Genomic DNA, 12,774 nt, shown 5'->3' on the forward strand with positions numbered 1-12,774 from the left:
CTTGCCTCAGTGCTTAATCGTCTTCAATTCCATTCTAACTACAGTCAACAGGTTTCCCTACAGCCTTTCGTGGTGAATAGCAAGCGGATACCACTCCCTCCAACTTCCACCTACTGGCTTCTTCAGCTCCCACTCTTCTTACTTGGCAGAGATGCCTAAGGCAAGCTAGCCACAACACTACTGCATTCATTTTTGTTCTTCCGAAAGACACTCACTCCACAAAGTGTATTACTTATTTCCTCTATGTTCCACCACCCTCACCTTTATATTTCCTTCCACCTACCCCAGCATCATCTAAACATCTCCCCATATCATATTCTCAACAGGAATCCTAACTTCTCCCTACTCCCAACCATCTTTCGCTGCACTCTTCTGTCTCACCTCACTGACAAATATTCATATCCATTAACATTTACAGCGTCACGCTACTTCGTGCCACGGATTCGCCATAAGGTTTGTTAATGGAAGCACTTTTCCTGTCAGCAACCCATGTAAGGCAGCTGGTAAATTGGAAAATGGTGTGATGCTGTTCCTGTACTCTTACAAAAAACGAATAAAGCATTTGTACGTTGAATGTCAAACTGAATCAGATTTGTAGTACTATTTCAAAGCTTTGTATTGACAGTTCCTTCCTCGCCCACATTCTAGTCATCACACATATCAGGGTTTCAGCCGGTGTCAGCAGAACTGAGAATACTACTACAGTGGCACCCTTCAGAACCAGACAACGTATGCCACGGATGACATGCAGGACACAACAGAGAAGGCCTACAAAACTGAAAATAATCCTGGCCTTCTGAATAGTACACAGATGGGGTATCCAGTACCAAATATAATCTGGCAGAAATTAACCATAGATTGAGATGAAAAATGACAGAAACAGCTCTCTAGTAAAAACAATATTACAGGCGGCATGCTAGGCCAAGTGGGTAGGAAAGTGCATTCCACTGTAAAGTGGGAAAGGGAAACACCAGACCCACCCACACATGAAGTACATAACCACAACCACCCAAGATGCATGATGTGCGTGTGTAGGGGAAGGAGGAAACGAGGGGGAGATGGTTATTGCTCAGAATTGTACTGTGTTGTTGCTGTGTCACTATATTCGTGTATTGTTTCAACAATAAAAATGTTTTAATAAAAAATAAAAAAAGAATGGAAAAAAAATATTACAGGTGGCACAAAAAATAAAATAGATGCAATACTTCAGGTGTGCCATCAAGATCTGGACAATTCCTTAAATGGGGGCTCCAGACCAAGCAAAATACATTACATTGAAATGGATGGCAACATATTGCTGGGCAGTTAGCACCAGTCCTGCCAAATGAATTGTGGCATACGCAGTTCACTGTAGTGACCGATATCACAATTCAAGGTGTTCGCTATCCCCCATCACCAGCAGAGATCAGTCCATTGATTTTGAGATACTTAGCATGACGATTTCATTCCCTCTAGTCAAGCATATCAGGCTACAATGCACTGGACACAGCCTCTACAAGTAGTGACAATACCGAGAAGTAAAGCACTACAAAGTAGACAATAATCGCTCATGTTGTTGGTTGTCTGATTACATTTTCCAACACATCCAAAACCTACACTCCCCTTTTAGGCTGTTGTTTGATGCTATTTCCCTTATTTTAAAGTTTGTCTCCTTACAGGAAAGTTATAATTGGGTTGTTTCCTCTGCATGCCCCATATGCAATATTTTGAGAAGGTATCTTGTCTGTAGTATCTCTTCTTCCTTTAGAGGCCAGCCAGTGTATTGTCCACCTGAAGGGTCCATCTGAACTATCTAGTTCTCAGCACTTAACCCTTTGTATTGCCACTTTTAGAGACCATATCTTGTGTTTTGTGTGCAGTACTGGGGGCTCATATCTAGAGAATTGTCAACCTTCGAAGTGCCTATCTGGATTCTACAGGGATGTTATACAACAGAATCTCTGAACTAAAGCACGGATGTTCTAACCAATGAGATCAGCAAGCCTTTGAATCACACAGTTTGTATGCTTCCAAGTGTCTTAAGTTCTCCAAGAGAACAAGGCAGAAACATATACAGCAAAGGCGGTGGGAGCATCACATCAATGCAAGATAGTGCAAGGACATTTAAGCCACTAGCATTAATGGTATGGGGTGGCAGCAGCAGAGACTAAGCTTTACATCGACCAGCTAGACCTCAAAGCAGTATCCCTTTAAAAAAAAATAATGATCCTCATGGACCATCAAAAGTTCTGCCCTGTTTCAAACCTGACTTTTGGCAAAAAGATACTAAAAAGCCAATCTTTAGCAATGCAATTTCCACTTTGAGTCTGTATTGGAGAGAACACAAATAGGCATGGTCAGGATCTTGGATAAATATTTAACCTTCTGAACAAGGGGTGTAAAGTCAGGCGTGATCCTCTCAGACTAAAGCACAGCCTGTGATATCCTAAACAAGCACTTCCTTATAAAGGTCTAATGATTAAAATGGTTTGTGTGATAGAGTGATTAACCTATTTTTGGAGGAAAAAAATAAATAAATACATTTAAAAAAAATTAAAAAATTTGCACAGTGCCAAAATACCAGTTGTCAAGTTAATTCTTCAATTACGTTTTTGTTGTGCCCTGCAAGGAATAATTTCAGAAGCTTTTACTATTCCATTCAACCGATAGACCCACTGATCAGTCATCAGGTATACAGACAACACAAAATTATCCATTGAGAGGTACCCGAAGAATAACCTTACCCTTCTCCGTCAATCTCAGATTGCATTTGAAACATTTGTTGTCTGTATGTGACCCAAATAATGTGGTGCCTCAAAAAGGTACGTTTATAGTTCTTGCTGAACATCTGGCTTTAGACCAGTCAGCCCGAGCCATGAGCTGCATCTAGTGGAGATGCGATGACAGTACCTGTAGGAAAATACCCTCTTTTTGGCATGGTTACCCCCACTTTTTGCCTCCTATCAGTATGCTTGGACTGTTTACTGGGATCCTGCTAACCAGGACCGCAGTGATTGTGCTTTCTTCCTCTTTATTTGGTCACTTAGGACTTTGCACACCCCAAAATTGGCATACTGGTGCCCCTTTTCAGTTCCTAGTATATGGCCAAAGGTTCCTAATCGGCTGCAGCATGTATTGTGCCACCCATGGGAGCCCGTGCAAAATGTCTGCAGTCCTGCCATTGCAGCCTGCGTGAAAAGGTGCATGCACCCTTTCACAACAGGTCACTGTAAGTCACCTCTATGGTAGGCCATCCTAGCCCAGAGAGTAGGGTGCAGGTTCCTGTGTGTTAGGCACCCCTGTATGTGCAGAGGTGCCCCCACGAACTCCTGTTCCATTACACTGAACTTCGTAAGTGCGGGAAGCCATTTTACCCGTGCACTGGACACAGGTCAATAACCTGTGTCCAGCTACATAATGGTAACTCCGAACTTGGGCATGTTTGGTATCAAACAGGTCGGAATCACACCCCAATACTGCTGCCAGTATTGGTTGTATGGATCCATGCACTCTGGGGGCTCCTTAGAGGACCCAGAGTATTGCTCCTATCAGTCTTCTGATGTTTTCCGAGCAGCCCGTGCTGCTGCCACCCCTCAGACAGGCTTCTGCTATCCTACTGCTTGATAAGCTCAGGCAGAAAAAGACAGAACAAAGATTTCTGTTGGAGAGGGAGGTAACATCCCCTCCCTCGGAAATAGGTGTTACATGGCTTGGGAGGGGTAGCTTCCCAAAACCACTGGTATGCTTTGAAGGGCACATTTGGTACCCTCCTTGCAAAAACGGGTTTGCACCAGTCCAGGGATCCCTGGTCCCTGCTCTGGCCTGAAATTGGACAAAAGAAAGGGGAGTAACTACTCCCCTGTCCATCACCACCCCAGGGGTGGAGCCCAAGCTCCTACTGGTGGCCAACTGATTCTGTCTTCTTGAAACTAAGATGTCCAGTGGCCCCTGGGAGCATCTGAGTGGCCAGGTCAGGCAGGTGATGTCAGAGCCCCCTCCTGATAGGTTGTTACCTTACTAAGTAACCAAACCCCCTTTTAGGGCTATTTAGGGACTCCCTTGATGGTGGGTCTCCAGATTCAACGTGCAAGATTCCTCCAGGACTCCTCTGCATCGTTTACTTCATTTTCTGACCACAACTAGACTCTTCAGGAACCGACAATCTGCAACTTCAGCAACTACTCTGCTTTGCAACATTGTCTCTTCAGCTCCTTCCAGCAACTGCAACATTTGACCAGATGTGCATCCTCCGAGGTCGGCACGACTTCAGCCTGCACTAAGAAGCATGGAGAAATCTCCCTTGGAGTGAAGGAGTCACTCCCCTGCATCTGCAGGCATCAACTGCAACGATGACTGGCTACGTGAATCTGCTCTCCTCTGGAACAACATGGTTCCTGCATCACAGATGGTGGTCTGGAGTGGTCCCCTTGGTTCTCTCTGCCAGCTGTCCAACTAGGGAGACGGTAAGCCCTTGCCTCTACTAGCAGGACAGTACCCTTGAGCATAGCAAATCTTGCAGCTACCAAAGCTTTTTTGTTCCTGCTCCACGGGATCTTCAGGCTCGGAGTAGCCCCGGCCTCCAGCACTTCTTCCGGCAATGCAGTCTCCTCTCTGCTGCTCCAATGACGTGGGACTCCTCTTCAGGAGTGATGACTGGGCCTCACTGTCACTTACTTTGCCTGCTGCCAGTGAGTTGCCTGTGGATCTGCAACTACTTCAGTTGGCTCTCCAGACTGCTGGGGGTCACCTCGGACTTCCCTCCTTGGGTCGTGTCCCCCAGGCCTTGCTTGCCCTCTTCAGCTTCGCATCTCTTTTTTTTTGCTCCTGTTGCATTTGCCAAGGTTTGTTGGTGGTACTTCTGCACCACTGACCATCTGCGGCCCGAAAAATGACTTAGGACACTATCTGCACCGCTCCAAGGACTCCTCTTCAGCACCTGGGCTCTACAGCTGGTTGTCATTTTCCCTCGTCGACCTGGTTCTGTATCCACAGAAGTGAGAGTGGTGGCTCCTGCCCCCACTGGACACTCCATTGTGGAATTGACTCTGTCCCCTTCCTTTGCAGGTCCTCTTTTACCGTAATTCACCTTCTTGCCTGGTTCTGTTCTCGTACAACCCTTTTTTTTTTTTTTCTAAGTCTCTGGGAAAACCAGCTACTTACCTCTGTTCTCCTGGTCACCACTCTGGTGCTCACCTCTGTGGGTTCCTAGTTCCTCCAGTTCCCCTCTAACAAATATATTTTGTACTTACCTCCATTTGAGGGGAACGGCCTATAAGTATTCTAGTGGTGTGTTACTATAATAAAGTACCTTTATTTTTGTAACACTGTGTGGTTCTTTCATATGTGATAATTTGCTGTGTGACTATAGTGGTATTGCATAAGCTTTGCATGTCTCCTAGATAAGTCTTGGCTGCTCATCCACAGCTACCTCTAGACAGCCCGGGCTTCCTAGACACTGCCTACACTTCACTAATAGGTGATACCTGGACCTGGTGTAAGGTGATAACACCACAAGTGCTCACTACACACCAGGCCAGGTTCCCACACTACGTATCTGAATACATTTTTAGAAGCCACTAGCTCCAAAGAAATGTAAACAATCTATAATATACGCACCAACAATCACACCTGAGGACCGAGCTATATCAAAATGTTTGGGGCTTCGTACGAGTTAATTAGGGTCAAGTTCCAAACATTCTGTCTTGTTGACACCCACCATATGGTTAATCAAAATGTCACACTATTCAGAATTGAGACCCTTGATGGCTACAGTTCATGGATAAGTGCAATTCATCACAGAAATTAAACTGCAAAAGCCACATTGCATTTAGATCACAGGTTTAGGTGATGAGTGCTGCTCTTTAGGAGGTTTGATCTTGTTCTTTGCAATAAGGAATTCAAATCTTTAGCATGTCTTTTTAGAGTGTAAACAGGCTGTGATGCCTACATACCACACAAATCAGGTAGATGCCCACAAAGACTTGTCCAGTTGTTTGCATGGACCGGTTTCGTGGCTTCTGACGATACATTTCACCAGCACCACTAGCCAGGATCAGCAATCCGCCAATTATGGCGATTGTTCGAGAATACATTCTCACCTGCGAAAAAGAAAAAGAAAATACATTAGCAAATGACCAGTAATGTAGAAGGCAGGTGTAGTTGTCTAAAGAACAAATGTGTGTATTACAAGAACAATTAGCACATTTGACAAATTAGTCACCAAGGGATGGTAAACGAATTAAACTACATGGTAACATAACATGTTTTACCCAGAGATATTGCCCTAAAATAAAATGCAGTAAGCCACAGTTTGCATGACTCAGTGGAAATCAAATTTACTTTAATCCCACCATCATGAACATTGGTGCACAAATGGAATCCTCTCCAGGCAAATCCCTCAAATGCTAAATGAGGAGGGTCCAAGTCAAACAGAAGGATCAAAAATTGTAATTACATTATGGTGCTGATCACAATAATATTTATAATACTGTCAAAAGGTCACCTAAAGACTGCTCCTGAGAAACTGAATTACTTGGCTAGGGGACAGTGGATTATCAGTGTGCATAAGAAAGAAAATAACTTTATGACACATGTCATAACATAAACTAACAATATGCATTGAAAGACTAAGATTAACTCCATGTGTCTAGTAAGAACTTAACAGGATATTTGAAACAACCTTGATAGTGAAAGTTAAATAAAAACATTTTGTGGTCTAGGAGCTTAAAAAGACAGTAACAATTGCTACATTAAATCAGATGAATGGTAATTGCAGCACATGAACAAGTGGCTATCCCGAAGCCCGCTCTAAAAATATGTACTGCAATGGAAGCATATAGGAAACCTACAATAGGTAAATTTTTGCTTGATTTGTTTATAACCATTCTTTAAGGTGCAACATGAGTTGGAGTGAACAAAGACTGCACATTGCTGCATAAGAGTGATCAATCCAGTTTGACAATTTATAGAGAATTATGAACTATTAGAAAAAGGGAAAACATGAAGAAAGTAAAACAAGCATTTGTAATGCAATGGGTCTCACATTTGCTCGAGTTAGAGCTATTAGCATTGTAAATTCCTAACTGGACTTTTCTTGCCACATAAATTGAAAATGAAAAGTAAAACAGTTGACATAAGCGAGCCAATTCAAAACGCCATGGCCGTCATGAGCGTGAAGAAGAGACAGAAAAGGAAGTATCCTGCCTGAATCCTGGTCCATCGACAAGGTGCTGCTGGTGTTAAAGCCAGGGCAATCCGGTCTTAGACCACACACCTGGGCCTCGAGTGGTGACTGCCCCCAGCAACTAAGGGAAAACTGGAGCGCTGCTGTTCACCTTTCTTGCATCCTGATGTATGTTGGCTGCAGTGGAGATGGGGGCTGCGCACTGGTGCCGGAACAGGGTGTGTGGTGAGCAGCTACCTGTGAAGGGGTGCGGGGGGCTGCCTTGAGACCTGTGCAGAGGCCAGGCCTGTGCAGTGACTGCAGCTTCAAGTTGGACTGTGTGGGAGGCGCGGGTCTAGTAGGACTCCCGGCCGTGCCGTGTTCCCGGGGGCCTGGATCTCCTGTGAGCACTGGTTGGCCTCTGAGGGGTATCGCAGAGGAAAGCTGGGGGCTGAGACCTGTAGACGAACCCCCCCAAGGAACAGACTATTTAAGCCAAGAGGAGGTGCTGGATGAGCCCCTAAGCACCACTGCAACTCCCCTGGGGTTCCTGTATACCTGTGGCTGGAAGGCATGACGGGGGTCACCTGGCAGGCCCGCATTGATTTAACCCGAGAATGTTTTTGAGGGACAAACTGTTGGTGCTCACCATGTCCAGTGGATCACAGCCCTGGTGGCTGGGGTAAGGGTGTTCTTCACATTTTGACATTCTGATAATAAACGACTGTATCTAGGCAGCTGCTAGGTCCTAGCACAGACAGCTATGGCCCCCCTGGCCAGGCCCCAACAATCATAGTGAAGGACAAAGTGACTCGGACTGGCCAGTCTAATAAAATCATAAATTACACTCAGGCCATTCAACCAGGGGACCCACCAAAAGATGGGGAGCCTAAAGACCCAGAAACCCGTACTATTTATCAAACGGAACAGGCCCGTCACTGCCGGATGCAATGACTGCCATCAACAGCTCCCGCGCTGAACCTGCCACCAAGATTGACTTTTGGCAATTGATGTTAAACTCCTGCAGATGGACCTTCGGAAAGTGGCAGACAAGGTCACAGAGGATAATGTGAAGACGCTGCAGTGAGATACGACTGTGCTGTACGAGATAGTGCCATCACTATAAAAAAAAAAAAAAAATCATGTTGCGTATGGAGGAACAAATAGAGGACTTCGACAGGAGATCCAGGAGTAACAATCCCAGATTTGTAGGATTCCCAGAAAAGGCTGAGGGACAATCAGCAAAACTATTTTTGGAAGACTGGATAACTAGTACCTTGCGTCCCAAGAGACTCAAACTTTTCCACAGTGGAGTGGGCCCGCAAGGTGTTGATGCCTTTGCCCTGGCCAGGAGCACCGCTGTGCAGTGCTTAATTTGTAAATAAAAAGGCGCCTTTTATGGGTTTTTTTCTTTAAGACATGAGTCTGGCAAAACAGCTAACGCTGTCTTTGGTCCAGACCTAAAATGTGCTACAGAACATAATTGTTGGAGAGCATTACTTGAACTGTAGCCACTTTCGTTTAAACACAACTACAATGTGCTGCGTTTTTTTGGGGTTTTTTTATAAATGAAATGGATATCATTATCCCATCCACATCTTTTGGATCACATCCACCAAAGTCCTCTGCTACAAAGGTTTAACTATGTCAAATAATTAAAATTTTGTACCTTGTTGTTAGGAAAGTATTAGGCTTTTCCACCATTTTTAGGTTGGGACAAATAAAATTGTTTTAGAAAGACTGAGAGATTGAAAACCACTACTTTAGATGCAGTGCAGATGTTATGGTACACCAGCAGATAATTTAACACACATTTCCTCCTGTGGGAACTTCCAATGGGGGTTTTGTTTGAATTCAGTTTCAGACATTTGAAAACGTGTCAGACCTGGCTCTTACCTTTAACCAGTCACTGTAGTGCACGTAGCCCCCGGTATAGGATACGTACGTGCTGAGGGCCAACTGAAGAGCGGCACCAAGTGCAAACCAACGTCGTTTCACTCCGAATGACATGAAGCTTGCACAGAGCACTGCTGCCCCCATATCGAAGTAGAGGTACGGAACAGGGATATCAGGCTTCCTGCAAATATGAGAAAATCACATAAGGAATCCAGGAACTCAAGAAAGATGACAGAGCTCAGCTAAAGTATTGCTCGGTCCAGTTTCAAAGATTGCACATACCTCACGGTCATATTTTTAAATTTTGTATTCGTTTTTTTTTTTCATCATGCCATTTATTTTAGTGCAATACACTTGGCTACTGTAGGAAAGTACCATATTGCCTGGCACGTTACCCCCATTTTTACTTGTGTGTCAGTTTGTTTTTGCCTGTCTCACTGGGATCCTGCTAGCCAGGACACCAGTGCTCATAGCTGTGGCCTGAATGTGTTCCCTGTGTGGTGGCTAACTGTGTCGCTGAGGCTCTGCTAACCAGAACCTCAGTGCTTATGCTCGCTCTGCCTTTAAAATTGTCACTGCAGGCTAGTGACCATTTTTACCAATTCTAATTAGCACACTGGAACACCCTTATAATTCCCTGGTATATGGTACCTAGGTACCCAGGGTATTGGGGTTCCAGGACATCTCTATGGGCTGCAGCATTTCTTTTCCCACCCATAGGGAGCTCAGACAATTCTTACACAGGACTGCCACTGCAGCCTGGTGAAATAACGTCCACATTATTTCACAGCCGTTTTACACTGCACTTAATTAACTTATAAGTCACCTATATGGCTAACCCTCACTTAGTGAAGGTTGGGTGCCAAGTTACTAAGTGAGAGGGTACCCTGGCACTAGCCAAGGTGCCCCTACATAGTCCAGGGCAATATTCCCGGACTTTGTGAGTGCAGGGACACCATTACACGTGTGCACTACATATAGGTCAATACCCATATGTAGATTCACAATGGTAACTCTGAATATGGCCATATAACATGTCTAAGATCATGGAATTGTCCCCCCATGCCAAATCTGGTATTGGGGTGCCAATCCCATGCATTCCCGGGGCTCCAGCATGGACCCCGGGTACTGAAAAACTAGCTCTCTGGGGTTTTCACTGCAGCTACCACTGCTGCCAACCCACAGACAGGCTTCTGCCCTCCTGGGGTGTGGGCAGCCCAGTCCCAGGAAGGCAGAACAAAGGATTTCCTCTGAGAGAAGGTGTTACACCCTCTCCCTGTGGAAATAGGTGTTAAGGGCCTGAGAGGATTAGCCTCTCCTGGCCTCTGGGAATGCTTTAAAGGGCACCAATGGTGCCCTCCTTGCATAAACCAGTCTACACCGGTTCAGGGATCCTATAGCCCCTGCTCTGGCGCAAAACTGGACAAAGGAAAGGGGAGTGACCACTCCCCTGTCCATCACCACCTCAGGGGTGGTGCCCAGAGCTCCTTCAGTGTGTCCCAGACCTCTGCCATCTTGAATGCAGAGTTGTGAGGGCACAATTGAGGCCTCTGAGTGGCCACTGCCAGCAGGTGACATCAGAGACCCCTCCTGATAGTTGCTTAACTGACTAGGTGGCCAATCCTCCTCTGAGGGCTATTTAGTGTCTCTCCTGTGGGCTTCTCTTCAGATAACGAATGCAAGAGCTCACCAGAGTTCTGCTGCATCTCCCTCTTCGACTTCTGCCAAGGATCGACCGCTGACTGCTCCAGGACGCCTGCAAAACTGCAACAAAGTAGCAAGAAGACTACCAGCGACATTGTGGCGCCTAATCCTGCCGGCTTTCTCAACTGTTTCCTGGTGGTGCATGCTCTGGGTGCTGTCTGCCTTCACCCTGCACTGGAAGCCAAGAAGAAATCTCCTGTAGGTCGACGGAATCTTCCCCCTGCTAACGCAGGAACCAAACATCTGCTTCACCGGTCCTCTCGGTCCCCTCTCATTGTGACGAGCGTGGTCCCTGGAACACAAGAGCTAGATCCAAGTGACCCCGACAGTCCAGTGATCCATCTGTCCAAATTTGGTGGAGGTAAGTCCTTGCCTCCCCACGCCAGACAGTAATCCTGTGTACTGCGTGAACTGCAGATGCTAGGGCTTCTGTGCACTTTTGCAAGGATTCCTTCATGCACAGCACAGCCCAGGTCCCCGCACTCCATCCTGCATTGCTCAATTTGATGAGAGGACCGCCTGCTTCGTGGGACCCTCCTTTGTAGTGTTGAGACGAACACCGTGCTCGGTTTTCTTGAACCCGTGTTCAAGTACTTCTGCGGGTGCTGCCTGCTTCTGCGTGGGCTCTCTGTGTTGCTGAGCGTCCCCTCTGTCTCCTCCTCCAAGGGGCGACCTCCTGGTCCTTCTTGGGCCCTGGCAGCACCCATTTTCTTCAACTGCGACCTTTGCAGCTACCAAGGCTTGTTTGCGGTCTTTCTGCGTGGAAACAACTCTGCATCCTCCAGCACGCCGTGGGACATCTTCTGTGCAAAGAAGTTGTTCCTGGCATCTTCCGTTGTTGCAGAATCTTCAGCTTCTTCCACCCGGAGGCAGCCAATTTGCACCTTCACCCGGGGTTTAGTGGGCTCCTGCCCCTCCCGGACACTTTCATGACTCTTGGACTTGGTCACCTTCCTTTGCAGGTCCTCAGGTCCAGGAATCAGTCTTCAGTGCTTTGCAGTCAGTTGTGGTCTTTGCAGAATCTCCGATCACAACTTTAGTATGTTTCTGGGGAAGTAGGGTAACTTTACTCCTACTTTTCAGGGTCTTCGGGTGGGGTATCCTGGACACCCTTAGTGTTTTCTTACACTCCCAGTGACCCTCTACACACTACACTAGGCCTGGGGTCCCTAAGTGGTTCGCATTCCACTTTCTTAGTATATGGTTTGTGTTGCCCATAGGCCTATTGCATCCTATTGTATTCTACAATGTTTGCTCTAACGGTTTACTTACCTGATTTTGGTTTGTGTGTATATTTTGTGTATTTTACTTACCTCCTAAGGGAGTATATCCTCTGAGATATTTTTGGCACATTGTCACTAAAATAAAGTACCTTTATTTTTAGTAACTCTGGGTATTGTGATTCTTATGATATAGTCCTATATAAGTGGTATAGTAGGAGCTTTGCATGTCTCCTAGTGCAGCCTAAGCTGCTCTCCTATAGCTACCTCTATCAGCGTAAGCTGCTAGACCACTACTAATAAGGGATAACTGGACCTGGCACAAGGTGTATGTACCATCAGGTACCCACTATAAGCCAGGCCAGCCTCCTACAGCTACCAAGAGATACATCAACCTTAGATGAGAATTCTGCTGAAAAATTTAACGAATACGAAACTTACTTATTAAATCACAGCACTGAGTCTTGGGCAGGACATTGGACAGCAAGGCACCTCAATTTTGAACATCAACGTATAACATTTTAATTAAATGAATTGATCTTGCACAAAAACACAAATCTAAAATAATGTTGATGAAGACTCTTTAATGGAATTTGTGGAGCATCCCGTCTTCTTAAAAAGGATGTGGGTATGGCATTAATCCTACACCTATGTAAATTCCCCAGCAAGGCCATGCCAGTGAATCAGCGTGACTGTAAATGCAGTGACACTTATAATTCTTACGCTTTGATTTTTTGAACCCTCAAGATAAAAAGGTGTTTCACTAACATTACAAAGTGGAGAAAGAAAATCTAGCAAGGACGCTCAAAACTC

The 12,774-nt window shown here is 45.6% G+C and overlaps 1 protein-coding gene across 1 annotated transcript in view; it reads right to left on the reverse strand.

Moving 5' to 3' along the window:
- Window positions 1-12,774, reverse strand: part of TMEM101 (transmembrane protein 101) — a 29,329-nt gene that overhangs the window by 7,125 nt on the left and 9,430 nt on the right. Inside the window, exons 2-3 of the mRNA XM_069237846.1 lie at window positions 9,038-9,218; window positions 5,931-6,077 (exon numbers count right to left, since the gene is read on the reverse strand). Of these exons, the coding sequence (XP_069093947.1) occupies window positions 5,931-6,077; window positions 9,038-9,218 (328 nt within the window). The remainder of the gene's footprint in view (window positions 1-5,930; window positions 6,078-9,037; window positions 9,219-12,774) is intronic.

This window comes from Pleurodeles waltl, chromosome 6, assembly GCF_031143425.1.
Source record: "Pleurodeles waltl isolate 20211129_DDA chromosome 6, aPleWal1.hap1.20221129, whole genome shotgun sequence".
In the NCBI taxonomy this organism is placed as follows: Eukaryota; Metazoa; Chordata; class Amphibia; order Caudata; family Salamandridae; genus Pleurodeles; species Pleurodeles waltl.